General features: G+C 23.1%; 9 protein-coding genes across 9 annotated transcripts in view; 4 read left to right on the top strand and 5 right to left on the bottom strand.

Annotated features, from left to right (window-relative positions):
* Positions 1 to 1,759: 1,759 nt before the first annotated feature.
* Positions 1,760 to 2,936, top strand: gpaB (G-protein subunit alpha 2; the record flags this gene model as incomplete). Its single annotated transcript, XM_638137.1, has 2 exons — positions 1,760 to 2,053; positions 2,157 to 2,936. 2 exons carry the CDS (start codon positions 1,760 to 1,762, stop codon positions 2,934 to 2,936), a joined length of 1,074 nt encoding a protein of 357 aa, XP_643229.1.
* A 762-nt stretch (positions 2,937 to 3,698) lies between these two features.
* DDB_G0276303 (hypothetical protein) lies at positions 3,699 to 8,139 on the top strand (the record flags this gene model as incomplete). The annotated part of the gene is made up of 3 exons (XM_638136.1): positions 3,699 to 4,098; positions 4,191 to 4,517; positions 4,598 to 8,139. The coding sequence occupies 3 exons, from the start codon at positions 3,699 to 3,701 to the stop codon at positions 8,137 to 8,139; spliced, it is 4,269 nt and encodes a 1,422-aa protein (XP_643228.1).
* A 159-nt stretch (positions 8,140 to 8,298) lies between these two features.
* Positions 8,299 to 10,449, bottom strand: DDB_G0276305 (aldehyde dehydrogenase; the record flags this gene model as incomplete). Its single annotated transcript, XM_638135.1, has 2 exons — positions 8,299 to 10,015; positions 10,289 to 10,449. 2 exons carry the CDS (start codon positions 10,447 to 10,449, stop codon positions 8,299 to 8,301), a joined length of 1,878 nt encoding a protein of 625 aa, XP_643227.1.
* A 590-nt stretch (positions 10,450 to 11,039) lies between these two features.
* DDB_G0276279 (hypothetical protein) lies at positions 11,040 to 12,351 on the bottom strand (the record flags this gene model as incomplete). Its single annotated transcript, XM_638134.1, has 3 exons — positions 11,040 to 11,818; positions 11,893 to 12,196; positions 12,346 to 12,351. The coding sequence occupies 3 exons, from the start codon at positions 12,349 to 12,351 to the stop codon at positions 11,040 to 11,042; spliced, it is 1,089 nt and encodes a 362-aa protein (XP_643226.1).
* Positions 12,352 to 13,203: 852 nt separating this feature from the next.
* On the top strand, positions 13,204 to 14,235 carry DDB_G0276281 (hypothetical protein; the record flags this gene model as incomplete). The annotated part of the gene is made up of 1 exon (XM_638133.1): positions 13,204 to 14,235. The coding sequence occupies one exon, from the start codon at positions 13,204 to 13,206 to the stop codon at positions 14,233 to 14,235; it is 1,032 nt and encodes a 343-aa protein (XP_643225.1).
* A 218-nt stretch (positions 14,236 to 14,453) lies between these two features.
* On the top strand, positions 14,454 to 18,884 carry DDB_G0276307 (hypothetical protein; the record flags this gene model as incomplete). The annotated part of the gene is made up of 1 exon (XM_638132.1): positions 14,454 to 18,884. The coding sequence occupies one exon, from the start codon at positions 14,454 to 14,456 to the stop codon at positions 18,882 to 18,884; it is 4,431 nt and encodes a 1,476-aa protein (XP_643224.1).
* Positions 18,885 to 19,130: 246 nt separating this feature from the next.
* utp13 (WD40 repeat-containing protein) lies at positions 19,131 to 22,155 on the bottom strand (the record flags this gene model as incomplete). The annotated part of the gene is made up of 4 exons (XM_638131.1): positions 19,131 to 20,787; positions 20,904 to 21,344; positions 21,459 to 21,811; positions 21,898 to 22,155. The coding sequence occupies 4 exons, from the start codon at positions 22,153 to 22,155 to the stop codon at positions 19,131 to 19,133; spliced, it is 2,709 nt and encodes a 902-aa protein (XP_643223.1).
* An 811-nt stretch (positions 22,156 to 22,966) lies between these two features.
* On the bottom strand, positions 22,967 to 25,135 carry DDB_G0276309 (hypothetical protein; the record flags this gene model as incomplete). The annotated part of the gene is made up of 1 exon (XM_638130.1): positions 22,967 to 25,135. One exon carries the CDS (start codon positions 25,133 to 25,135, stop codon positions 22,967 to 22,969), a length of 2,169 nt encoding a protein of 722 aa, XP_643222.1.
* Positions 25,136 to 26,339: 1,204 nt separating this feature from the next.
* DDB_G0276285 (hypothetical protein) overlaps positions 26,340 to 27,500 on the bottom strand; it is a gene marked incomplete at both ends in the record, with an annotated part of 1,985 nt that continues 824 nt past the window's right edge. Inside the window, one exon of the mRNA XM_638129.1 lies at positions 26,340 to 27,500. This exon is cut by the window's right edge and continues 538 nt beyond it. Coding sequence (XP_643221.1) covers positions 26,340 to 27,500 — 1,161 coding nt within the window.

The raw sequence follows: 27,500 nt of genomic DNA, 5'->3' as shown, positions 1-27,500 counted from the left end.
TTAAAAAAAAAAAAATAAAAAAAATAAAAATAATAATAATAATAAAATAAAAAAAAAAAAAATAAAATAAAAAAAAAAAAAAAAAAAAAAAAAAAATATTTTCAAAAACACAAAAACCAAATCAATTCCAAAAAATAATTAGTTAACAATAACAAATAAAAATTGTAATAATATAATAATAATAGTAGTTATAAAAATAATTATTTAATAATTAATTTTTTGTACCATAAAAAAAAAAAAACTATTTTGTTCAAAATTTCTGTAATTTTACCATTGTATAATAATGTAAAGTTTTTCTTTTTTTTTTTTTTTTATTAATTTTTTTAATTTTTTTTTTTTTTTTTTTTTATATATTTTCTTTCTTTCTCTCTATTATAATCTGTTGTTTAACATATTTTCTTTTTTTTTTTTTGTTTTTTTTTTCACTTTCATTCATTTTTTTTTTTTTTCTCATCATCCCAATCATTCAATCCATTTTTGCACACAAAATTACAAAAAAAAAAAAAAAAAAAAAAAAAATCATTCTATCTCGAAAGATATTGTGATTTTGTAAAAAAAAAAAAAAAAAAATAAAAATAAAAAAAATAAAAAAATTAATAAATGAACCAAACGAGATTTTTATTGAATATAAAAAAGAAAAAAAAAATTTAAAAAAAAAACCTTTTGGTTAATCCTTTTTTTTTTTTTTTCTTTTTGTTTTTTTTTTTTTATATTTTATTTTATTTATTCATTAATTTTAATTATAAATATTTAAAAGCTAATTATTATTATTTTTTTTTAAAATTATTTCTTTTTTTTTTTTTAGATTTCTCAAGCAACATTCAATATATAAAGCTTCATTTTAAAAAGAAAACAATAACAATATCATAATCATGTATGTAAAAAAATTTTTTATATTTTATTTTTTTTATTTTTAAAATATCTATCAAATACTTTAATTTAGTACTAACCACCCCACCCCCTTCCCTCATTTTTATTTTTATTTTTATTTTTTTTAATATTTTGATTATTATTCTCAAATCATATCTACACAAAAAAAAAAAAAAAAAAAAATCAAAAAAAAAAAAATCAAAAAAAAAATATAATTTTTTTTTTTAAAACCCACCCTACATTTCTATCAATCAATATTATATCGTCGTATTTTTAGTCTTTTTATTTCAAAAAAAAAAAAAAAAAAAAAAAACCCTACATAATCAAGCACACCCCCACACATCAATTTTTATAACACCAACCCACACACACACACACTTACCACTTTACAATATCTTTTTTTAAATTTTTTATTATTTTAAAATTTTTATTTTTATTTTTTTTTTTTTATTTTTAACTTTTTTTTATTTTTAAATTGAATTTTTCAATCTAAATTTATAATTAACCACTCTAAACACCATAATATACATATATTTATTTTATAATTTGTTTGTAATAGTAGTAGTAAACACATAAACACTATCCAATTACACAACATTTGTTTTTGTTTTCAACAGTATCCTTATTTTATTTAATTTTTTTTTTTTATACATATATCAAATAATATAATTTTTATTTTTAAAATTTTAAAATATATTTTTTAAATCGGAAAATAATTTTTTTTTTTTAAAAAAAAAAAAAAAAAAAGAAAAAAAAAAAAAAACCGCACCCAAACCACACATTAAACAAAACTTGTATCATTAATAACTTAACACACACACTTAATATTTATTTATAAAACTATATATATATATATAATTATATAAAATAAAGAAAAAAAACTTAAAAAATGGGTATTTGTGCATCATCAATGGAAGGAGAAAAAACCAATACTGATATTAATTTATCTATTGAAAAAGAAAGAAAAAAGAAACATAATGAAGTTAAATTATTATTACTTGGTGCTGGTGAATCTGGTAAATCAACAATTTCAAAACAAATGAAAATTATTCATCAAAGTGGTTACAGTAATGAAGAAAGAAAAGAATTTAAACCAATTATTACAAGAAATATTCTTGATAATATGAGAGTATTATTGGATGGAATGGGAAGACTTGGAATGACAATTGACCCAAGTAATTCAGTAAGTAAAAAAAAAAAAAAAAATAATAAAAAATAAAAATAAAAATGTACATATATTAACATATTATTATTTATTTATTTTTTATTATTTTTTATTTTTTTAGGACGCAGCAGTTATGATTAAAGAATTAACATCATTACAAGCATCAATTGTTACAGATTGTTGGGGAGAATTAAATGAAGATCAAGGTAAAAAGATAAAAGCCTTATGGACAGACCCAGGTGTCAAACAGGCAATGAGAAGAGCAAATGAATTTAGTACATTACCAGATTCAGCTCCATATTTCTTTGATAGTATAGATCGTATGACATCACCAGTTTATATTCCAACTGATCAAGATATTTTACATACTCGTGTTATGACAAGAGGTGTTCATGAAACAAACTTTGAAATTGGTAAAATCAAATTTAGATTAGTAGATGTTGGTGGTCAACGTTCTGAAAGAAAGAAATGGTTATCATGTTTCGATGATGTTACAGCAGTTGTATTTTGTGTTGCCTTGTCCGAATATGATTTATTATTGTATGAAGATAATTCAACCAATCGTATGTTGGAAAGTTTACGTGTATTCAGTGATGTTTGCAATAGTTGGTTTGTAAATACTCCAATCATTTTATTCTTAAACAAATCTGATTTATTCAGAGAGAAAATCAAACATGTTGATCTCTCTGAAACTTTCCCAGAATATAAAGGTGGTAGAGATTACGAAAGAGCCTCAAACTATATCAAAGAACGTTTCTGGCAAATCAATAAAACCGAACAAAAAGCAATCTATTCTCATATCACTTGTGCCACCGATACAAATAATATTCGTGTCGTTTTTGAAGCTGTAAAAGATATTATTTTCACTCAATGTGTTATGAAAGCTGGTTTATATTCTTAAAATAATTATAATAATAAAAAAAAAACAATTTTCAAAAAGAAAAATAATAATAATAATAATAATAATAATAATAATAATAATAATAATAATAATAATAATAATAATAATAATAATAATAATAATAATAATAACAAATAATAATAATAACAAATAATAATAATAACAAATAATAATAATAACAAATAATAATAATAACAAATAATAATAATTAATTTTAATTATTTTTTTTTTTTTTAAAAAAAAAATATATAGCAACCTGTTCATTAAAATATTAATTTAATTTAATCATTATCACCTTAGTTCATTTTTTTATAAAAAAAAAAAAAAAAAAAAAAAAACAAAAAAAAAAAAACAAAAAAAACAAATACCATTTTTTAGAGATATAAAAAAAAAAATATCCATATGTAAAATTTAAAACCAAACGTAAATAAAAGTAAATAAACAATTAAAAAAAAAAAAAAAAAAAAAACTAAAGTTTTAATTATTTATGAGTTTTTTTTTAAAACTAATTTCTTAATAATAAAATTTACACCTTCAAAAAAAAAAACTAAAAATATCTTTTTAGATATTTATTTAATTTTTTTGAAAAGCTTTTTTTACTTATCGAAAAAAAAAAAAAAAATGATTAGAAAAAAGATTTTTTTATTTGTCTTGTTTTTTTTTTTTCATAACCACAGGTATTAAATTTAATACCAGAAAAAGATATAATGAATAGAAATATTCATTTATATATTTTTGTGTCAATATTATTAAGTTTAATTAATGGTAATTAGACAAAAAAAAAAAAAAGTGACTAAGAATAAAGCTTTTTTATTAATTGCTATTTTTTTAAAAACAACAGGTATTAAATCGATTAAAGTTGGTAATGGTGATTTTTCAGTGATAGATATTACAGATTCATTTGATGATTTAGTAACTTTATATAATGATCAATATTCAATAGGTGGAGTTTGCAATAAAACATCATATATTCAATTTGAAAAACTATCATTAGTATCATTAAATGAATCAATAGATTTAATCAAGTTAGATGAAAATATTTTTTGGTTAAAAGTTATAAATACTGTACAAATTGGAGAAAATCAAAAATTTAATCTATTACTTACTTTGGATAATTCAACAACTATCCAATTTGATGATTTTTTTACTTTAACTTGTAAAGGTATGTTTTTTTCATTTTAAAAACTATTATTTTATAATTTAAAAAGTATTTTAATATTAATTTTTTTTTTTTTTTTTTGTTTTTAATTAAAGAAAGACCAGTAAATATTGAAAGAGAGTTGGTTGGACAAAAATTATTTATAGATAAACAATATAAAGGGAGATATGGTATTTTAGTTCATAATATTGGATTAGAACAATATTTGTCAGTACCAGGACTAGAAAATAATTTTATTTCAAATACATTCACTCAAGGTTACTATGATGATTCAATATTTTATACAGATGTTAGTAAAAACTATACAATATTTAAACCAGTGATAAAGCGTTCAGCATCAGTAATTTCCCAACTATCTATTGATACTATTTTTGGTTCTGTCTCAACATCTACCAAATTATATTTAACATCTTTTTTAAATAGTATGTTGTTTATATTACTTTTTTTTTTTTTTTAAAATATATAAAATTAAAATAGTAATTTATTAATTTTTAAAAATTAGGTACCTATTTCAAGAATCCAACAATTGCTCCTTTACAACATGATAATAATTGTTCATCTTTAGTATATGATCAATGTTCTTTACTTTTTGTTGTTCAAGCTGATTTTCAACGCCCTGGTATTTATTTTCTAATGAACATGGATAGTAATAGTAATCTACCAGAGTTGGTTTATGGTAATAAAAGTTATGGGCATTGGTTATTTACCATTAAAAATATAGCGGAAAGACAAGGAAGTTATATATATCCAATTAGTTCATTTGATTCAACTTTAGGATTTTCAACAATTTTTAGTAGAAATATTAGTTATTTTGGTCCAACTGGTGTTAATCTTCCTGTGATTCAACAATCTTATTTTGGAACTCAAATTCAAAATTCTATTTTTATAAGTTTTTCAAAATTTGTTATACCAACAACAGTTAATTATGGGGATATTTTTATTGATAATGGATTCAACACACTATCACACTTTAAATATCCATACTTTATCAATACAATTAATGCACAGGGTGGTGCAACAAATACTTTATGGGTACCATCATCTCCTTATCAAAAATCAATTGCTTTAGAAATTACATTACAATTTTATTTTATTAAATATCCTTCACCAATTTTAGTGGGTGGTATTAGTGGTATTGCATCATTTAAAGAATCAATACCCCCAGTATTTGAAAATATCGAATATTTTGACAGCGTATCAGATGACTGTATCGTTAGAATTAGTGCAAGTGATGAAGGTGGTTCATGTATTCAAAGTATAGCAATTTCATTTATTGGAGCATATGAGCCATCAAAAGTTCAATCAATTTTCAGAATAACAAATAGGAATTTAATTGAAGGAGATTGTTTCAAAGGAATATATCAAATTTCAATTCCAAAATATTCAATTAGAAGAAATTATTTCATAGAGATGAATGATTATGCAAACAATTTAGTTAAACTTTATCCAAATAATTTTTATTCGGGAAAAAGATATTTAGGTTCATTCCCTTATCAAGTTTTAACACTTGAAGATATTGAAAGTATTGGTTTTAGAAATAATAATATAGATTTATCAAATTCAAATTCATCAAATGTATTGTATATTAAATTGAAAGATCAAAGTATTTCAAATTTAGTATTTCAATTTATTCCAAAACTTGGAATTGATACATATGAACCAAATAACAAAATATCTGGTACTCCTAGATTTTTTAAAAGTAAATGGAATTCAGCATCGTCTATTTATGAAGTTTCTTTTGATTTACCTGCACGTTTACCAACTGGACCAATTTCATATATTTTAAATCCATTAGAAATTGATAGCTCAATCTTGTATCAATATTTTGGTAGCCCCTCTGAGCTTAATGTGTACAGTCAAATAGCTGATATTATGGGACCAATTGCATTATCATATAACACTATAGGAAATACCACCATTCCATCAATTAATGAACCACCAAACACAATTGGTTTTCAAATTTTATTTGGTGATTATTTAAATGGTATTTCTCAAGTTAATATCACTGTTACCTCTGATAAAACATATAAACAAATGTTTAAAAATTTTACATTCACTGAGCCATCATTGGGAAAATGGATACAATTTACATGGGAAATAAAATATGGTGATATCCCTCAAACATTTTCAATATCAGAACTATCGGCAATTGATTCAAATGGTTATATTACAGAATTCCCAAACCCAACCAAAGTTAACCCTCTTATGTTATTGGTGGAACTTTACCCATCTTTTTCAATTCAAACTAGCGGGGAAACTCCAACTGATGTCACACCGCCATACATGCAGGTATATCATGTAAACCAATTGAATATTGAAAACTACCTTGATAGGACACTTGAAATTAATTTTACAGTTTATGATGGCGAATCTGGAATTTATATTGAAGAACCACCAACAATTTATTTCATTAACGATAATGTTGAAATCATTTCAAAACAAACTTCATATATATCAGGTACTAGTTCAGGATTAGGTTTTTTTGAAAATGCTATATTTGGTGTTAATATTACTCTCCCTTACCTTTTTGGATACCCCAATGGCTTTTTAACTCAAATTCATGGAATTTACGATAATAAATTTAATGTTTTGGGTGCAACACCCGATATTATCAATCAATACAATAGAGGTAATTCATTTATAAATGTTACTATTGGCCAAAGTCAACCATTCATTGAAAGTTTTGTTATGGATATTGATGGTGATTTATTAACTGTAAATGGATTAAAATTTGGTATATTACCAACTGGAAAATTAAGAATTAATGGGGCAATTGAAAATCTAAATATATCTCTACCATTTTTAAACAACACATACATAGTCTTTGACTTAAAACAGTATAGAAACATTAATGATACCAATTGTCAAATATATATTACAAATCAATTAGGTTTTTCTTCAAATGAAATTAATTTTGTTCTTAAAGCACATACAAATGTTACCATGCCACCAACTACAACACCTCATCCAACTTCAAACCCTACAGCTACGCCTTCTTTAACAGCGAACCCAACACCTCTACCAACAAATTCACCGTCACAATGTAAGAATGATTGTGGTGGTATAGCCCAAGGTCAATGTTCAAATTTGGGTTGTATTTGTATTTCTCCATACATTGGTATAGATTGTTCATCAAAAGTTATTGTTGATATTGATCCAATTGTAAATAATTCTCAACCTGAAGTTATCACTCCCTATCAACATGAAAATTCTGGAAATAAATTCTCAACTTTAGTTTCAATTTACTCTCTTAGAGAATTGGGTTTTGATGGAAAAGTTGAAAATGATTATATTTTTGAAATGTGGAACTACCAATATTACAACAATGATAATCATACATACTTTACAAGTATAAAAAATAAGAATGATCTTTCAAAGAGAACAAATATAACTGTTTCAATAAAAATGTATAAACAATTAACTACTATACAATTTGCTGGTGAAAATATAACAATTCAACCATCTTCAATCAAGTATTTTATTTCACTCTCAGATTACCAATTCAAAAGTAATTTAAATACATTAGATTTAGTAATGTATACATCTATAGAAACAGAGAAAATAGATGATGCATGTTTTAGTAGTGAATTTGGTGATTCATCTTCTCAACTATCTTCTCAATATCTTAAAATTCAAATCAATGATGTTAGTCTCTATGGAGAGTTTATTAAACGAGCAATTGTTGATACTCACATTGTCGGTGTTTTAAATAAAGTAAGAGGAAATAATATTAACTCCACTTCAAATGGTAGTTCCTCCTCACAATACATTTCAATTCAAATTCCAAATTATAAAACCAGTGTTGAGCTCGATCCTAATTTTTCAGTTCTTTTAGAATCCTCAAAAATAGAAAATTCCACTTGCAATAAAAATCAATCTGGTTTGACAAAGACTCAATTAATTGGTATAATAATTGGTTCAACAGCAGGGTTTATTTTAATTTTAATTATAGTGATTTCAATTGTCTATAAAAAATCAACCACACTAAGAATTAATATTAATAGAGCTAAAAAATTCAGAATGAAAAAATTATCTTTCAAATAAATTAAATTGTATAGTAAAAAAATTAAATAAAAATAATTAAATAGATATCTTTTTTTTTTTTCTTTTATATATTTATAATTATAATTTATTTTTTTATTATTAAATTTTTTTTTTATTTTATTTTTTTTTTTTTTTATTTATTTTTTTTTTTTTTAATCATCATTCAACTTTTACAGATTTGACTGGAACATAATCTTTTTTGTTAGTAATTTTTCTAATAGTACCAGATTCGAGAGCAGATCTAACAAATTCTTCACTGTCATTTTCATTATCTGGAGCAAAGAGTGCATCATTTTCAATTGGATAACCAAGATCCATGGTATCAAAGTTGTAAATTGGAGCGAGTGGTGATTCGATACTGTCTTGATATTCAATTTTCTCTTTTTGTTTATTTGCAAGGATTTCAACCAAATGGGCTGGTTTAGTTGGTACGATATCACTGTTTTTAGCTTCACCAAAGTAACCAAGGGTTGGACCGAATAAGTGAAGAGCTTTTGGTTTAGTGAAACATTCGATACCTTCCATACCGAGTGTAGTACCAATACCAGAGTAACCACGACCACTCCATGGGAGATATGGGGAAACTCTATCACAAGAATTCCAATAGACAGTACCAGTATTTGATTTTTCGGCGATATAATTTGCAACATGTGGATCTTGACTGTAAACTGAACCAGTGAGACCGAATGGGGTATCATTCATTAAGAGAGCAGCCTCAGCAGGACCACTAACTGGTTGAATTGTAACGACAGGACCAAATAATTCCTCTCTTTGAATATCCATACCATGGTGAACATTTGAAATAACGGTTGGAGCAAAGAAATAACCTGGGGCATTATCAAGGACATTACCACCCAACTCGAGGATAGCACCACGTTTCAAAGCGGAACCAATCAATCTTTGTAAATGTTCAACTTGAGCCATACCTCTAGTTAATGGACCAAAGTAAGTCTTTGGATTCATTGGATCAAAACTGAATTTGAAACGTTTGACAACTTCAACCAAATCATCGATAAAAGTGTTGTAAATTGATTTATCTACATAGATTCTCTCGACAGAGCAACAACTTTGACCACTGTTATACATGGCACCATCAGCGATTGAAGCGATGGCAGTCTTGAGATCGGCGGAAGAGTGAACGTAAACGGCGTCCTTACCACCCAATTCCAATTGAGTTTTAACCATACGACCAGCCAATGTTTGAGAGATCTTTTGACCAGTAGCATGACTACCAGTGAAGAAAACACCATCGATTGGAAGATTCAATAAGGATTGAGAGATCACAGATTTACCCAATACAACTTGGAACACTTCTCTTGGAACACCTGCTTCATAAAGGAATTCTGCAATGTTGATACCAGTCAATGATGAGAATTCTGATGGTTTATAGAGTACACAGTTACCAGTTAACAATGCTGGAATGATAACATTGAGACCAATGAAAATTGGATAATTCCATGCGGAAATGTTTGCAATAATACCCAATGGTTCTTTGACTAATTTCTCTTGGAATTTGTCTGTGGTTCTAACGATTTGTTCTGCTAAAACTTTGTCTACATTACCTAAAAAGAATTCAATACGATCAATAACTGCTAAAACTTCATTCTTGGCTTGGGAAATTGGTTTACCAGTTTCTTCGGTTAAATCTTTTGACATCTTATCTGTATTGGCAATCAATAAATCTCTAAACTTTACAATCATATTCTTTTTCTCTTCTAATGGTACATTCTTCCATTCATCCTTCTTTAAAAATGCTCTATCAAACTTTTTTTTCAATGAAAATTTTGTATCAATTCTTAAATCTGTAATTGGTCTAATTGTTGCTGGGTTAATTGGTTGTAAAAATAATTGATCTGCAAAAACTCCCATTGGTGTACTAAATAATAATAATAATAATAATAAATTAGTATATATATATATTTTAAAAATTTTATATTTTATTGATTAAAAAAAAAAAATATATATATATATATATATATATATATATATTAAAAATAATCATTACAATATAAATAAAATATTTATATAATGATTAGTTTTTAAAAAAAATAAAAATAAATATAACAAAATTGAGAGATATCTCAAAATTATTATGAATTATTAATTTTTTTTTTTTTTTTTTTTTTTTTTTTTTTTATTGATTATATACTTTGCAAAGGTAGTTGAAGCAATATTTGATGGATTTGCATTTGCATAACTTCTAATTGACATTCTACTATTTGTATTGGTATTGATATATAATGATGTTGATTTCAAACCATTTTTACAAACTGGTGAAACTTTTTTAATTGCTTTTGTAACTTGATACATCTTATATATTTATATATTTTATTTCTTTTAAAGTGCTAAAAATATTTTTATGTGGATAAAAATTTTTAAAAAATAAAAAAAAAAAATAAATAAACAACCCCACGTTTTAAAAAATATTAATATTGTTTTAAAAGTGTGAAAAAAAGAATGAACAACAATTAAAAAAAAAAAATGATCAAAATAAAAAAAAAAATTCAAAAAAAATGAAAATAAAAAAAAAAAATAAAAAAAAAAATAAAAAAATTCAAAAAAAAATATTTTGTAAAAAAACGAAAAAAAAAAAAAATTGAGAAACCTAAACAATTATAATTGTTTTTTTATTATTATTATTTATTATTTTTATTATTATTTATTCTGTTGTAAAAAAAAATTAAAAAAACAAATACATAGTATTAAAAAAAAAAAAAAAAATCTTGAAAATAATTATTGGTAATTTAAAACCTTTTGTTCTTAAATTTTCAACAAAATTTAATAAAATTAACCACCAATAAATTAATTAATTTATATTAATTTATTGGCAGTTTACATTTGTAGTTTTTTTATTTTTTTTTAAAAAATTATATTTTTTTTTTTATTTTTTTTTTTTTTATTTATTCAGAATAATAATTTTCGATTGTTACTTTTGAGAATTCAGCAAAATTCATACCAGGTTTATACTGACCAACAAAAGTATTTTCTTTTCCTTTTGGAGTATTTAAAACAACATCAACGTTTGGTTGCATAAAGACAGCAAAAGTACCACGACCAACATTTTTACTTTCTGGATATTTAATAGCTTGAACTGCATGTGGTGTAGCTCTTAAGAGACCACCAGTTTGAATTTGTGAACATTCACCGATTTGATAGGCGATACAATCTTTTGGAATTGCGATTTTAACTTCTTTTTCATCACGTGATTTTGCATATAAACCAGCTTCGGCATCTGGACATGGGATATCAGAGTTGACAACAAGTTTGCCATCTTCAGACATTGTAAAATACATTGCTGGACATAAACCAGTCAATGAACTATGATCATTATGCCAACCGCACCATGAGTCTCTTGATCTCTCAGATTGATCCTCATTGATTGGGAAATAGTATAATAGACGTGCTTTACATGTCAATGACTCCTTAATCACTGTTTCCAATGTATCTGCTTTATAATCTTCACATTGTTTAACTGTATACTTATCACATTGTCTTGCTACCAATTGTCCAACATTTACAATGGTTTGACCTAATTCCATAAATGCTTGTCTCATCTCTGGAAAATCTTCAACTGGCCAAATATTTGGGTGACATGATTCTGGAAATTCTTTAATCATTTTTTCATCTTCAAATGGTTGATCATATTGTGGATTATTATAATATGATCCTTTATATTCATCTAAAATATATATATTTGATTAATATTTTATTTAAAATAAAATAAAAAAAAATAAAAAAAATAGTACCACTTACCAAATACACCTGGTCTTAAAATTTCTTTACCATGACTCCAACCAAATGAGAAATTACTTTCTTTGTGTACACTTTTTTCTTTGATTTCATCTGGAAGTGCTGAATATCTTGGTGCAAGATTTAATAATCTTTCACGTAATTCAACAATTGATGGAATACCTTTAACAACTAATAAACCATGACCACTGTAACCATAGGCTTTTTCAATTGAGTCTGATAAATCTTTACCTGCAATTAAATCGCTATAATTTAATACTACTACACCATCTTTGGTAGTTTCAATTGGTTGTACATCTTCTGTGGTCTAATATTTTTAATTTTTTTTAAATAAAAAAAAAAAAAAAAAAAAAAAGAAAAAAAAAAAAAAGTTAGTCCTACAACTACAATTCTTTTTATTTTTTATTTTCTATTTTTTTTTTTTTTTTTTTTTTTTTCAATTTTGAAATTTCATACCATCATTTGTAAATGTTTTTAATTTGATTGATGATGTATAAAATAAAAAAATAAGATAAAAATAAAAAAAAAAAAAAAAAATAAAAAATAAAATTAAATTCTTTTGGTTCTGTTTTTGCTAAAAATTTTCTAAAAAAAAAAAATAAATAAAAAAAAAATTAAAAAAAATAAAAAATAAAAAAAAATCTAAATCCTTGAGGAATGAATGGAATATTCGTTAAAAATTTAAACAGTTGATTTATTTTTTTTAATTTTTTTTTTTTTTTAATTTTTTTTTTTTTAATCAATTAGAATTTAACATCCTAAATTTTATAATCATATTATAAAATATTTGTAAAACCCCATTTTTTTTTTTTTTTTTTTTTTTTTTATTCCAAATCATTCTATCAATGTTCTTCTGATGCGAACTGAAATCTTTTTTTTTTTTTTTTTTTTTTTTTTTTTTTAAAAAAAAAGATAAATGAGTGGATGGAATAAAAAAATTAAATTAAATGGTTATTACCTTTTTTCTTTATTTTTTATTTATATTTTTTTTCAAATATTCAAATTTGACATTAATAAATGATAATCATTAAATTTAAAAATTGATTTTAAAAAAAAAAAAAAAAATAAAAAAAATAAAAAAATGCATTGATAAAAAAAAAAATAAAAAAAAAAACAATTCTAATTTTATATAAAGTTTGATTGAATTGTTTATTCTATTTAATTTCTTTTTTTTTTTTTTATTTTTCAATTAATTTTTTTATTTTTTTTTTTTTTTTGTTTTTTTATTTTTTTTTTTTTTTTTTTTTTTTATTTTTTAAACATATTCAACTTTTATTTATTTTTTATTTATTTATTTATTTATTTATTATAAAAATGTCTATTAATTTAATACCAAATCTTTTTAAAAATTCAAGAATATCAATTGGAAAACAACAATTTTATAATGCAACAAAGAATAGTAACAACAATAGTAAAAGAAAAAATGCTAGTGTAGCAGTAATCTTAAGAGTTGATTCAAAATATAACGATATTTTTAATCATTGTTCATTTAAATGTATTTGCAATAGTAAAAGAAATGATCATAAAGAAAAATGTATAAATACTTTTATTCAATCACTTATTAATCATAAAGATCAAAGTAATAATAATAATAATAACAATAGTTTGTTATCAAAGAATGATAATTATATACCATTAGAATTATTATATTTAAAAAGGTTTAGTAGAAATGGTAATAATGGTGAAGTTTGTTTCCCAGGTGGTAAAATTGAATTGAATGAAACTGAACAAGAAGCTGCAGAAAGAGAAACATTAGAAGAGGTTTCAATCGATTTAAAAGTAACAAATAATTTCACATTAATAGGTCAATTAGATGACAAATTTACATATGATCAAATTGGTGTACATTCATTCATCTATTTACAACTTTGTAAAGAGACTCCTAAAATTATATTATCACCAAATGAATTGGTTGATTATGGTTGGGTAAATTTAGATTACATTTTAAATAGTAGAGAAAGTGAAAATAAAAATAAAAATAAAAATAAAAATAAAAATAAAAATAGTGATGCTATGAATAAAATTCAATTTACAACAGTATCAGAGATTACAATTTCAAAGAGTTTAAAATCAAATTATTTATTAAGAAAGATTTGTGATCATTTATATGTACCTTATTTAATGTTACCAATTGTATCAAATTATCAATTTAGATTATGGGGTTTAACTTTAGATATTACCTCTGACCTTTTAAAAAGGTTAACTGGTTCATCACCAATACCAAGTGCCAGAGCTATAAATAATTCTTTACTATTATATATAACTAGAAACCCATATAAATCATTATTCATTTTCTCAACTACATTTTTATCAGTTTTAATTTCAACTTTACTTTATTTAAAATAAAAAAAAAAAAAAAAAAAAAAAAAAAAACACACACAGATTTGTTACAAATTCAAAAGAAAATTTTCAGATATTTTGGGATGGGTGGTTTATTTTTTATTTTTTTTTATTTTTTATTTTTTTTTTTTTCAATTATTTTTACTAATTGTTTTTTCAATATTATTTTTTTTATATTTTTTTTTTTTATTTTCACCCAACACAAAGTTATTTAAAAAAAAAAAATGGATATGTGTGAAAAATTATTTTGGAAAGTTTTCAAAAATAAGGTTTTAATTAATCAAATATTATATTATGTTCACAATGTTGAATGGATTGATTATGATAATCATTTACAAATCAATGCAAATAATAGAATTAAATTTAAAGATATTCACTCATTTAAATTTATGATTAAAAATAATCAATGGGAATTATTAAAAATGAAAATTAATAATAAAACTGAATTCATTGATATAAATAAAGACTCAATCGAACTATTATTTACAATATTAACAAATTTAAATAAAGTTTTAGAAAAACAAAATAATAATAAAGAAAATGAAAATGAAAATGAAAATGAAAATGAAGAGAATGAATCAATAGATGAAGAATTTGAACAATTTGAAGAAAAAGAATTTGAAGAAGAATTTGAAACTGAATTAGAGGATGATGAAAAATTTCAAAGTATTTTATTATTAACAAATGATGAAATTAAAATTAGAATTTTAAAAATTAAAGAGATAATATCACTATTATTAATAAAAAGAAGAGAAGAATTTGAAATTTGTGATTTAACTGAAATGGCAATTCAATGTAATTGTTTAGAAGGTTTAAGAGTATTAATTAATGAACCACATTCAATTGAAATTTATCCACCATCTTTTAAATTTGCAATTTTAAATTGTAATTCTTTAATTGTTAAAGAAATCATTTTAAATTCGAAATCATTTTCAAAATTATTAATAACTGATGATACAATTAAACAATATTCTTTAAAATATGCATTAATGAATTTTAAAGATAGAAATGGAATGATTAATTTAATATTAGATAATCCAATTTTAATATCAAATTCAATTTTAGAATCAATTAATAATCAATCAATTTCTTATTTACAACCAAAAAGATCTTTTATTTTAAAAACTAATAATAATGGTAATAATAATAATAATAATAATAATAATAATAATAATAATAATAATAATAATAATAATAATAATAATAATAATAATAAAAGAGGTAGTAATAAAAATAATAATAAAAATAATAATAATAATAATTATGATGATGAGAATAATAATAATAAAGATGAATTGCTTCCATTATCATCATTAATTAAATATAATGATGAAACTATTAATAGATTAATGAAATTAAATTTAACAAGTATAAAAAAGAAACAATCACCAACAATTATTACTTGTAAATTAAATATTAAAAGTTCATTACAAGAAACATTGACATATTTAAAATTGAATTTAAAATATTGTAAAGGTTCATATTATCCTGAAAATGGTATACCAAGCTCATTACAAACTCTATTAAATGATGAATCAATAAATGATAATGAAAAATTAAAGAAATTACAAAAGTTTATAATTATAAATTTAAAACCATCAATGGCTTATTATAAATCTTTTGTTTTAAAATATAAAGAAACAATACCATCAATGCATAATGATAATTATTATTATTGCAGTAATAGCAAGGATAGTAATAGTAATGATGATGGTGGTGGTGGTGGTGGTGGTGGTGATTTTAATGATAGAGAATCAAAATTTTTAAATTTATTTAGATGTATTTCAATGGTTTTAGAATTTGGTGAAGATTTATTAAATCAATCAATGTTTATTATAAATCAACCAAATTCAAAAGTTGAATGGAATTCATCAATATTGGATATTATTGTTAATAATAATACTTTAAAATTTAATAATCCTTCACAAATTGATTGGATTTTAAATTGTGATTTAGATATAATCTATTCATTAATTTCAAATTCAAGATTTATTAAATTTGATACATTGGAAACAGTTGAAAGAGCATTAGATCCAATCAATGGTTTGGTGGTAAAAATTAAGAAATTAAATGTTAGAGGTAAAACTTCAATCATATCATTTAATCAAATTGGTGATACTCTACTTAGAAAAGCAATAAAAGAAGCAGATATTGAAATATTGAAATTTATTTTATTAAAAAGTAATAAAAACTTCACTTTTAAAGATAATGAAATACCTTTAGAAATACCATCAACTATTGAAAAAATTAAAAAGTTAATAGATTATTTCAATGAAATTAATCATATTGGTTTCACTTCAAAATTATTTTTTAGATTTTATGAAAAGGTTGCTATTAAAGTTAAAACAATGAAAAACAATGAAAAATTGAATTTCTTTAAATCAATTAAAATTCAAACTACAATTAAAGATTTATTAAAAGAAACTTTAGATAATTTCGTTCAAAGAGCTCATTTTGAAATTACCCAATTATTAATTGAATGTATGGATTCACCTTCATTTCAACCACTTGATGATGAATCTTTCTATATTCAAGAGAAATCAACAATATGTGAAGCTAAAAATTTAAATATTTATTATGGTGAATATTATAATGTAAATGATATTAATATTCAAGATTTAATATATCATATAAAATTAATATTACCAATTTATGAATCATTCAATAATAATAATAATAATAATAATAATAATAATAATAATAATAATAATAATAATAATAATAATAATAATAATAATAATAATAATAATAATAATAATAATAATAATAATAATAATAATAATAATAATAATAATAATAATAATAATAATAATAATAATAATAATGATAATAGTGATGATAATAATAGAGAACCAACTCAATCAAATATAAATAAAAAATTAACATATGAAAAGATTATTAATTTTTATTTTCAAATTTTAATTCAATCTAAAGATGCAACAATTAAATTGGTAAAAGAAATTTATCAATTACTATCAAGTAAATTTGTTACAATATATCATACACATCATCATGCTTTCTTTTATTTAAATTTAAGATCTAGAAAATTTACAAAATATATTTTAACAAGATTAAATTTAAAAGATGATTTCATTCTTGGTAATTATAATATTCATTTACCAGAAATACCAAGTTTTTATCCATTAAAGAGTAGTTTAGATATAAATATTTTTACATTTGATTATATACTTGGTTATATTGGTATTAAAAATTTAAATAATAATAATAATAATAATAATAATAATAATGATGATGATGATGATGATGATAATAATAATAATTATCAAACAAAAGAAAATAAACAATTTATAAATTCATTTGATGATATTTTAAAAGAATTAATGGAAAGATTATCACATTCACATGCAAAAAGAATTTCATCATCAGTATTTCCAGATTTTTTAGGTAAAACTAATTTTATGAAATATATGGATAAAGATTTAGAATTTTGTTTAGATATTAAAAGAATTGATCTATTTTTTAAACAATTGGATTTTATTAATGAATTAATTGAAAGTGGTATTGAAAGAGGAAATGTAACACCATCAGAAGCATTTTTACAAGGTTATACATTCTCTTCACCATCAAATACATTATTACCAACTAGTACATTATTTAAAGTTGATGATAAAGAATCATCATCAATACCAAAACTTCAAAAAGAGATTGATCCAACAATAAGGAATGGTTTACATTTCTCTGAGAATAGATTATACTATTCATATTTATTACCTGATAAAGTTAAAGAGAAAATTTTTAGGGTTATGGAAATTGAAGATATTAAAAAATTAATTGAATATAATTTCTATGTTAAAGCAACTCAAGATTTTATTTACTCTAGAGCAATTAAAAATAATAGATTCGATATTGCAAGTTTTATGTTGAAAAATTTTAAAATCTCATTCAAATTTCCAATTTTACCAATTAAAACTAAAAACTATTATCCAGAATTAGAATTTCAATTCCTTGTTAATAATTTCCCAGAGTTAATTAAAAATCCAAATAGATTTGAAATTGATAAAACCCTAACAAATAATCAATTATTTCCAACAATGATATTAAGAAAGATTGTTGAATTCTTTGGTGAAAGTAAAAATGATAATGAATATATTAAATTTGTTGATGCTAATACACAAGAAATTAAAGAACAAACTTTGGAAAATGCAATCATTTCATTACGTGAAATTAGATACAATGAACCAATTGAACATTCTTATCAAAGTTTTTGTTATATAGATAGAGAAGAAATTATCAGAGATTTATTTGAACTAGATGAAAATCAAATCTTATTAAAATCAATTTTTGATAGAATTCAAAAAAAATATTTAACCCAATTTAATCAATTAATTGAAAAAGGTGATCAATATTATACTGAAAGATTAGATAACTTTTTCTTAAATTCTTTTAAATTTGGTAAAATTAAATTATGTAATTTAATTTTAAATCATTATAATGATAATAATAATAATAATGATAGTATTAAATTTAAATTATTATTAAATTTTATTAAGGATATTGATGATATTGAAATTTATAGTATTAAATATTTCTTTAATCATCCAATTATTAAAGATAATAATGAAATTTTAGAAGAATTAAAAAAACAATTATTAAATCATCCAACTTTTAAATATTATTTTAATTTGAAAAATTAGAATAAATAAATAAATAAATTATAATTTTATTTTATATTATCTTATTGTTTTTAGAAATAAAAAAAAAAAAAAAAAAAATAATAATAATAATAATAAAATATAAATAAATTTCTTTTTATTCATTACTATTAATAAATAAATAAAATAACAAATTAAAATTTAAATGGATATTATTTTTTATAATTTTTTTTTTTTTTTTTTTTTTATTTATTTTATTTTATTTTATTTTATTTATTTTAATTTATTTTATTTATTTGCATTTGATTTGAAAAAAGTTTTCTTTTTTTCTTTTTTCTTTTGACTTGTTGGAGTTTGAATTGATTTTTTCATTGGTTTAGTTGGTTCTTTAATTAATTGATCTAAAGATTTTTTATAATTTTGATCAATATGTGAAGTTTCAACACGATCCATTGAGAGAGTACTTGCAGCAGGATTAATTGATTGAATTGTAAAATCGATTAGATAAGTTTTTTGTAACATTTTATCAATTCTTTGGAAATGTCTATCAGTGTAAGGTATAATTGATTCTAAAAGTTTTGGCATTTCACCAACAGATAATTTTGAAAGTTCATCTGGTTTAAAGGATGTGATAATTGAATTTAAAACGATTTGAGAGATTGAAACAAACTTTGAATTTGTATTCCAATCACGAATAAAACGTAAACATTTTACAACTTCATTTGGTGATAAACGACCAATACAACCTTGAATAACAGATTCACCAATGGATTGATCATCATAGTACATTGAGTTAAAAATATTTAAAGTTTGTCTTGGTTGATCCAATACCAATGCTAATTTCAAAGCACTATAATAATCTTTCTTTCTAATGGCTGTATCTAAATGTTGTTTATATAAAACTTGGTTCTCTTCTTTCTTCTTTTGAATTTCCAATTCGATTTCAGTATGATCTTTCCAAGCGATAAGTTTTGAATCTGAACCACCAGTAATGAAACGTTCTTGATCTTTTGCAACTGATAATGCCCAAATCTTTGATTCATGACCTTCAAAAGTATTTAAACATTCATTGGTTTTAATATTCCAAAGTTTAATTAAACCCTCAGATGCAACCGATACGATTTGCATACCGAAACTAATGAATGATGCTTTTAATACTGAACCTTTATGACCTTCCAATGTCTTTAAACATGTATAATCTGAAAGTGACCAAATCTTAATTGTACCATCAGCGGAACAAGTTAAAAAGCATTGATCAATTGGTGAGAATTCAACATGCCATACACCTCTACGATGTGCTTTAATTGATGTAATTGGTTCCAAATTATTTACATTCCATAATTTTACATATGAATCTTGTGATGCAGTTGCAAAGATTTTATCATTTGGTGCAATTGAAATTGAATTTATATCTTTTTCATGTGCAATCTTTGTAACTGATGCTGAAATTTTTTTATCTTTTTTCTTGCTGTCATCGCCGCCAGATGATGATGTTGTTGAAAAACCTTTCCATAATTTAATTGTACGATCATCTGATGCTGTAATTGCAAACATTGAAGTTGAAGGTTTCTTTGGTAATGCAACACATGAAATAACACCAGTATGACCTGTCAATTGAGCAATTGATTCTTTCTTTTCCAAATCCCAAATCATTGCACTCTTATCTCTTGAACCTGAAATAATATGTTTACCATCGGCACTTACATCAACTGACATAACTAAATCTTCATGACCTCTCAAAACTTGTGCTCTCTTTGTATTTAAATCATAAGTTTTAATTTCATTTGAATTGGTTGCAACAATAATATTATCATCATTAATATATTTAATATCAATAATTTCATCATTATATCCAATAATCTCACCTTGTCTTTCTAATGTTTTACCATTATAAATTAATAAATTATGTTCCGATGTTATACTTATAATTTTATCTTTATTATTACTATTATTATTATTATAGTATTAAATAATTAGTATTTTTTTTTTTTTTTTTTTTTTTTTTTTTTTTTTTTTTTTTTTTTTTTTTTTAATTTTTAAAAATTATAAAAAATTACTTACATAATTGAAGAAATTGTATATAAAGTATCAGTTTTATCTTTATCATCATTATCAGTTTTCTTTTTAAATTCAATATTTTGATCATTCCAAATACATTCACCAGTTTCTGTACACCATGCTCTTAAAACTTCTTCACCACCAATTACAATTGTAATATCATCACCATTTTTAATTTTATCAGCATGTGCTGCCATTGTTTTAACTTTTTCTCTAATCTTTTCAATTTTAATTTTACTATTTTCTGGTAATGAATTATATGATTCCTTTGGTAATGTAATTATTCCACCTAATTCTTGATAGATTGGAATTGTTTTCTTTGGATTCTTTGATAGCATATCCCAAACATTCAATACTTTATCTCTACCTGATGAAATTAATTCTTTACCACTATTTGAAAATGTAATACCTGAAATTTGTGATAAATGATTTGTTAAAATAACACTAAATATAATAATTTATTATTATTGTTGTTGTTGTTGTTGTTGTTGTTAATAAAAAATGAGAAATTTTAATTATAATAATAATAATTATTTTAAAAAATAAAAATAATTTTACCATTCTTTTGTAACTAAATCATAAACTCTAATATTTAAATCTAAACAAACAGTAACTAATTTTAATAAAGTTGGATGAAATTTTAACATTGTTACAACATCATCATGTTGAAAGTTATGAGTACAATAACCTTTTTCTAAATCCCAAACTTTAACGGTTTTATCTGATGATGCTGATGCAACTATATTTCCACTTGAATGAATATCAATTTCATTGATTGGACCTTCATGTCCTTTCCAAATTTTAACTAATGATTGATCCTCAATTCTATATTGTTTTATTTGTAAATTTGAACAACCTATTAAAATCTCTTCATTATTTGGGCTAAGTGCAAATGTTGATATTTTTGTATCCTAATAATAATAATATTAATATTTTATATTCAACTTTACATTCTGACTATATGATAATAATAATAATAATAATAATAATACATTACACTTTCAATTTTTGAAATTACAGTACCATGCTCTGTATCAATAATTTTAATTTCATAACCGGCTTGTGATACAATAAATTTTGAATCTTCAGAAATTCTTAATGAACCACCTGTAAATAATGATCCAATTTCATAATCTGGTTTGAAAACAGTTTTTAATTTTCTTGATGGTGCTTTTGGTTCAACTTTTTGAATTGGTTGTTCATCTTGAAATTCTTCATCATCTGTTACTGGTTCACATTCAACATATCTTATCATTTTGTTGTTGTTTTTTTGGTTATTTAAAAAAAGAAAAAAAAAAAAGATAATTTATGAGAAATGCTGAAAATTAATCGTTTTTTTTTTTTTTTTTTTTTTGAAAAACGTCTTCGTTCGTATTTTTGAAAATTTTTTTTATTTTTTTTTTATTTTTTTTTTATTTTTTATTTTTTTTTTTTTATTTTTTTTTTTTTTTCCTAACCAATAATTGATTTTAAATTATTATTTTTAAACCTTAATTTATTTATAGATGAATTTCCAAAAAAATAAAATAAAATAAAAAAAAAAAAATAAAAAAAAAAAATTGTGTATCGTAAATTATTTGGTCAGATTTGATATTCCAAAAAAAAAAAAAAATATATTATATAAATTATTTGATTTTTTTTGAGGATAATCCAAAACAAAAAAACCAAAATCATTTTAAAAAAAAAATAAAATAAAAATAAAATTAAATGTTTTTGGAGATTTCCAGAAAAAAAAGTGGAAGGAATTCACCACAAACCATTAATGGAATATTTCCAATACAATTATTGGATTTTAAATTTCAAAAATGGTCAAAGGATGTGGTTAACCACTAATTGACCACAATGTTTTAAAACAATACCAGCTATACTATGTCAATGTGACAATAATGAAGAGGGTGTGACGCAAATAATATAAAAATACAAGATAAATTATAAAATGTTTTTAAAAAATACTATAGTATTATTATTTTATTTTACTTTTTTTTTTTTTATTGTTATATGTTTTTAAATTTTTAAATGAGAAAAATTAATAAATATATATATATACATAACTTTTTTTTTTTTTATTATGACATAAAAAGTTCAATTTTTTTATTTTTACGATATTGATAATAACCACCAGCTCCAAGTACTGAAACACCAACAACACAACCAGCAGCTATACCAGCGATTGCACCACCAGATATTTTTGATATTTTATTTATTTGACCCACATATTGAAACATACCAACACCAGTAAATGAAAGATCGTCATCTGTGACTGTTACATTATGAGTTCCTTCACCTGGACCAATATCGCATTTTAATTTTGTATCGCTCTCTACTTTAATATTTGTACATTGAGAATCACCTATTTTAATTGATAGTAATGATGTTGTTGTACCAAAATAACCAGTGATTGTAGTTGTACCACCATCTAAACTTGTTGGATCGGCTGATTCAATTAATAATCTTGATTCTTCACATGATAAACCTTTGGTTTGAGTATCACATATACAATCTAATGTGTGACTATCACAAGTTCCATGTTTTAAAGAACATTCTTGTTTACATTTGGCAATTTCATCACAATTTTCTCCTGTGTATGGATTGTTACATTTACAAGTACCAGTTTTACCATCACATGTACCATTTGGTGTTGAACAATCTGTTGGACATTTGATGAAATCACAACCTTCACCACTATATTTACTATCACAACTACAGATTCCAGTATTTCTATTACATATACCATTTGGATTTGAACAATTTAATGGACATTGAAGGAATTGACATGAATCGCCACTATGTTTTTCATCACAATTACAAATACCAGTTTTACCATCACATACACCATTTGGAGTTGAACAATCTAATGGACATTTGATGAAATCACAACCTTCACCACTGTATTTATCATCACAATCGCAAATACCAGTATCTTTATCACACACACCATTTGGAGTTGAACAATCTAATGGACATTCAATATATTGACATTGATCACCATAAGTTCCATTATTACAAACACATAAACCATTATATTTATTACAAGTACCATGTAAACAACCTAATGGACAAGTATAATATTGGTATTCGTATGCACCAATTTTACTATATGTTAATAGATCTGATGTTATAATAATATCTTTAATACCTTCGCCTGATCCAATTGTACATTGTAATGTTGTTTCATTGAAATTTACATCTGTACATTCTTTTATACCAATTTTAACAGATAAAGTTAAACCAGTAACATTTGAAAAATCACCAACCAAATAAGCTTGACCACCATCTAAAAGAGTGGGTTTCACTGATGTTAATTGTAAATTTAAAGTTTTACAATCTGCACCAATTGAATATTTATAATTGCAAGTACATTTACCAATTACATCATTACAAGTACCATATGGTGTGCAATCTTCTTGACATGGATAATGGTAATAAAATTGTTTATATTGCAATGTTGAACCACTTCCATCGGATATGGTAAGATTTTGGTAGCCTTGACCAGCACCAATCGTACAAGAAATTTGAGTGGTACTTGCAGCGAATGAAACTTGAGAACAAACTAAACTACCAATGGTTATCACTAAACTTGGACCAAGGGAATATATACTTGAAAAATCACCTGATATTATCACACTACCACCATCGATTGTTGGTGCCACAACCGACGATATCGATGCTTTTAATTGGTCGCAATTTAAACCCATAGTATAGGAATCACAAGTACACCAACCACTAGTCGAGTTGCATGATCCATGGGATGCTATGCATTTTGAACATGTTTGGCAATAATCGATTGCGAATAATTTAATTTGGACACCACACGTACCCACATAATCATAATCGGATTTGGGTACACTTAGTACACTCTTATCGCATATAAATTTTACAGTTGTAGTAATAGTTGGACATGGATGATTTGGTGGAGTTTTGTCTGAAAGGTATTCTATGGAAATTCCATTTTTATTAAGTGTAACTTTTTGTGATTGGTAAGGTCCCAATTGAAATGTAGTTGAATTATAGTTTCCACAAATCATTGTTTGTCTCCAAGGGTCACAAGTTACATATGTACAAGTTTTCATATAAAAGGTCATACCAAATATATTAAAAAGGTTGTCAACATAAAACACAGAAAATACTGAGTCAATATTATAATCGGCTCCTGTTTCTCTGAAAAAACATCCAGTTTGACTATTAATTCTTGTTATACAAAAAAGAAATATAAAAAATCTAAATAGATATTTCATTTTTTTTTTTTTTTTTTTTTTTTTTTTTCTTTCTTTAATTTTTAATTTTTTATATTTTATTTATTTAATTTTTTTTAATATTTATATTTATTTAATTTTTTTAATATTTATATTATATTTATATTTATATTTTATTTTTATTTATTTATATTTATTAATGTTTATTAATTTAAATGGTTATTGATGGATTTAGGTGATTTTTATTATTATTATTTTTTTTTTTTTAAAGAAGGTTTGTGTGTGAAAATGGAGATTTATTTTTTTTTTTTTTTATTTTATTTTTTTTAACAAAAAAAAAAAAAAGATCATCGCACTTATAAAACAAGAAATAGTTTACTGTTGGATTATAAAAATAATAAAAAAAAAAAAAAAAAAAAAAAAAAAAAAAAAAAAAAAAAAAAAAAAAAAAAGAAATAAGGAAAGTGAAATCAATTTGAAAAAATTTCACAAAATCAAAAAAAAATAAAAAAAATAAAAAAATAAAAAAAAAATTATAATAATTTTTTAAATCCTTGTGTGGTGACCTTTTTTAACCTTTCACCAGTTAAATATTAGAAAAAAAATTTAAATCAACTAGCCACATTAAAATTAATTTTTTTTTTTTTTTTAATTTTTTTTTTTTTGGTTTTTTTCATTTGATTCATACCCCTAGCCAGGATATTTAGTTTTTTTAGATTTCGAAGATATTTTATTTTTTTAACCAATCACTTTTTTTTTTTTTTAATTTTAATTTTTTTTTTTTTTAATTTTTATTTTTTAAGTTTTTCTTGTAAGAATTTTTTTTTTTTTGACTTTTTTTTTTGAACAATTTTTTTTTTTTTATTGTGTATTTAGCATAATCCAGTCAAATTTGCACAATATTCAAAATTTACTTTTATTTTTTTTTAATTATTTATTTTTTGTAATTGTTTTTTATTTTAGAATTGATTATTTATCATTCATTTTTTTGTAATTTTTTTTTATTTTGGAAGACAATGATTAGGAAATATATTTTAAATAAAAAATATATTCAAAAAAAAAGAAAAAACAAAAAAAAAATTGATTTTATTGGTATTTTTTTTTCAACTTTAATTGCAGAATTTTTTAAAAAAATAAAAAATTAAAAAAAAAAAAAATAATAATATTACAGATTTAATTCAATTATTTTTTTTTTTGATTTAAAAATTAAAAAAAGTGATACAATTAATAATACTTTTTATTTATTTTAATTTGTAGCATGACCTTGATTTGTTTGTGTCTTATTTAAATTTTCACTCTTCTTTTTTAGTTCTTCTTTAAGATGATCATAGGTATAACCATATCCTAAACCACCATGTCTTAAAGATGCATAATCGGTTGGTTCTTTCTTTGGTTGTTCATGACCCAAGTATGAACCAGTTGCATATGGACCATTACCAGTATTACTTGGATGGGTTCCATATGGTGTCGAGTCACCGCTACCAGTAGTACTTGAGTTGGAATTGGTAGTAGCCATTTGTGGTGTACTTGTTGGTGGTGGTGGTGTTGGTGATACAGTTGTAGCAGTTGATGGATAGGGTGGTAGTGATGAATTGTATCCTCCATTTGGTGAATTATTATTACTACTACCACTACCAAAACTATTTGAACGTTCAATTGAAGCAGTTGAGGGGGTTGGAGCTGGTCTAGATGGAGTTACAGGAGTAGAACCAAATAAAGATTGAACAAACTGTTGTTGTTGACCATTTTGACCATATTGTGAACTTTGTCCATATTGATTTGTTGATCCATTAATACCACTATTTGATTGTTGTTGAACTCCAGAGAAATTATTATTACCATATCCTGTTTGTGAACCATATCCTGATTGTGAACCATATTGTGATTGAGAACCATATCCTGGTTGTGAGCCATATTGTGATTGTGATTGTGATTGTGATTGTGAACCATATTGTGAATTTCCATATTGAGATTGAGATCCATATTGTGAATGTCCATATTGACCTGGATGTGAGGAGGATGAGGAATAGCTTTCACTACTATATCTACTTGAACCACCACTATTATTGGTTGGTGACGATCCAGAGTGTTGTTGATGTTCCAATTGTTGAGAATTAAAAGAGTAACCAGTACCACTATTTTGACCAACTTGAGTATGACTACCAAATCCTAATCCATTCAAAGTCGAAACTGGATAAGAAGAGGTTGTATGACTTGTAATGGTAGTTTGATAACCAACAACTCCGCTTGGCGATGTTGTAGTTACATTTCCTCTACCATGATAAACTGCACCGGCAATTGTATTTGGTGGTGGTATCGGAATTTGAGAAGGAGTTGGTGGTGTGCCTACTGGTGGTGACATAACAGGTGGTGGGGTTGGATAAACCACGGTTGCAGGTGAACTCAT

The sequence above is a fragment of the Dictyostelium discoideum genome (assembly GCF_000004695.1).
Source record: "Dictyostelium discoideum AX4 chromosome 2 chromosome, whole genome shotgun sequence".
NCBI classification, from domain to species: Eukaryota; Evosea; class Eumycetozoa; order Dictyosteliales; family Dictyosteliaceae; genus Dictyostelium; species Dictyostelium discoideum.
Note: the sequence above shows the minus strand (reverse complement) of the source record. Positions and strands in the feature narration are given on the sequence as shown.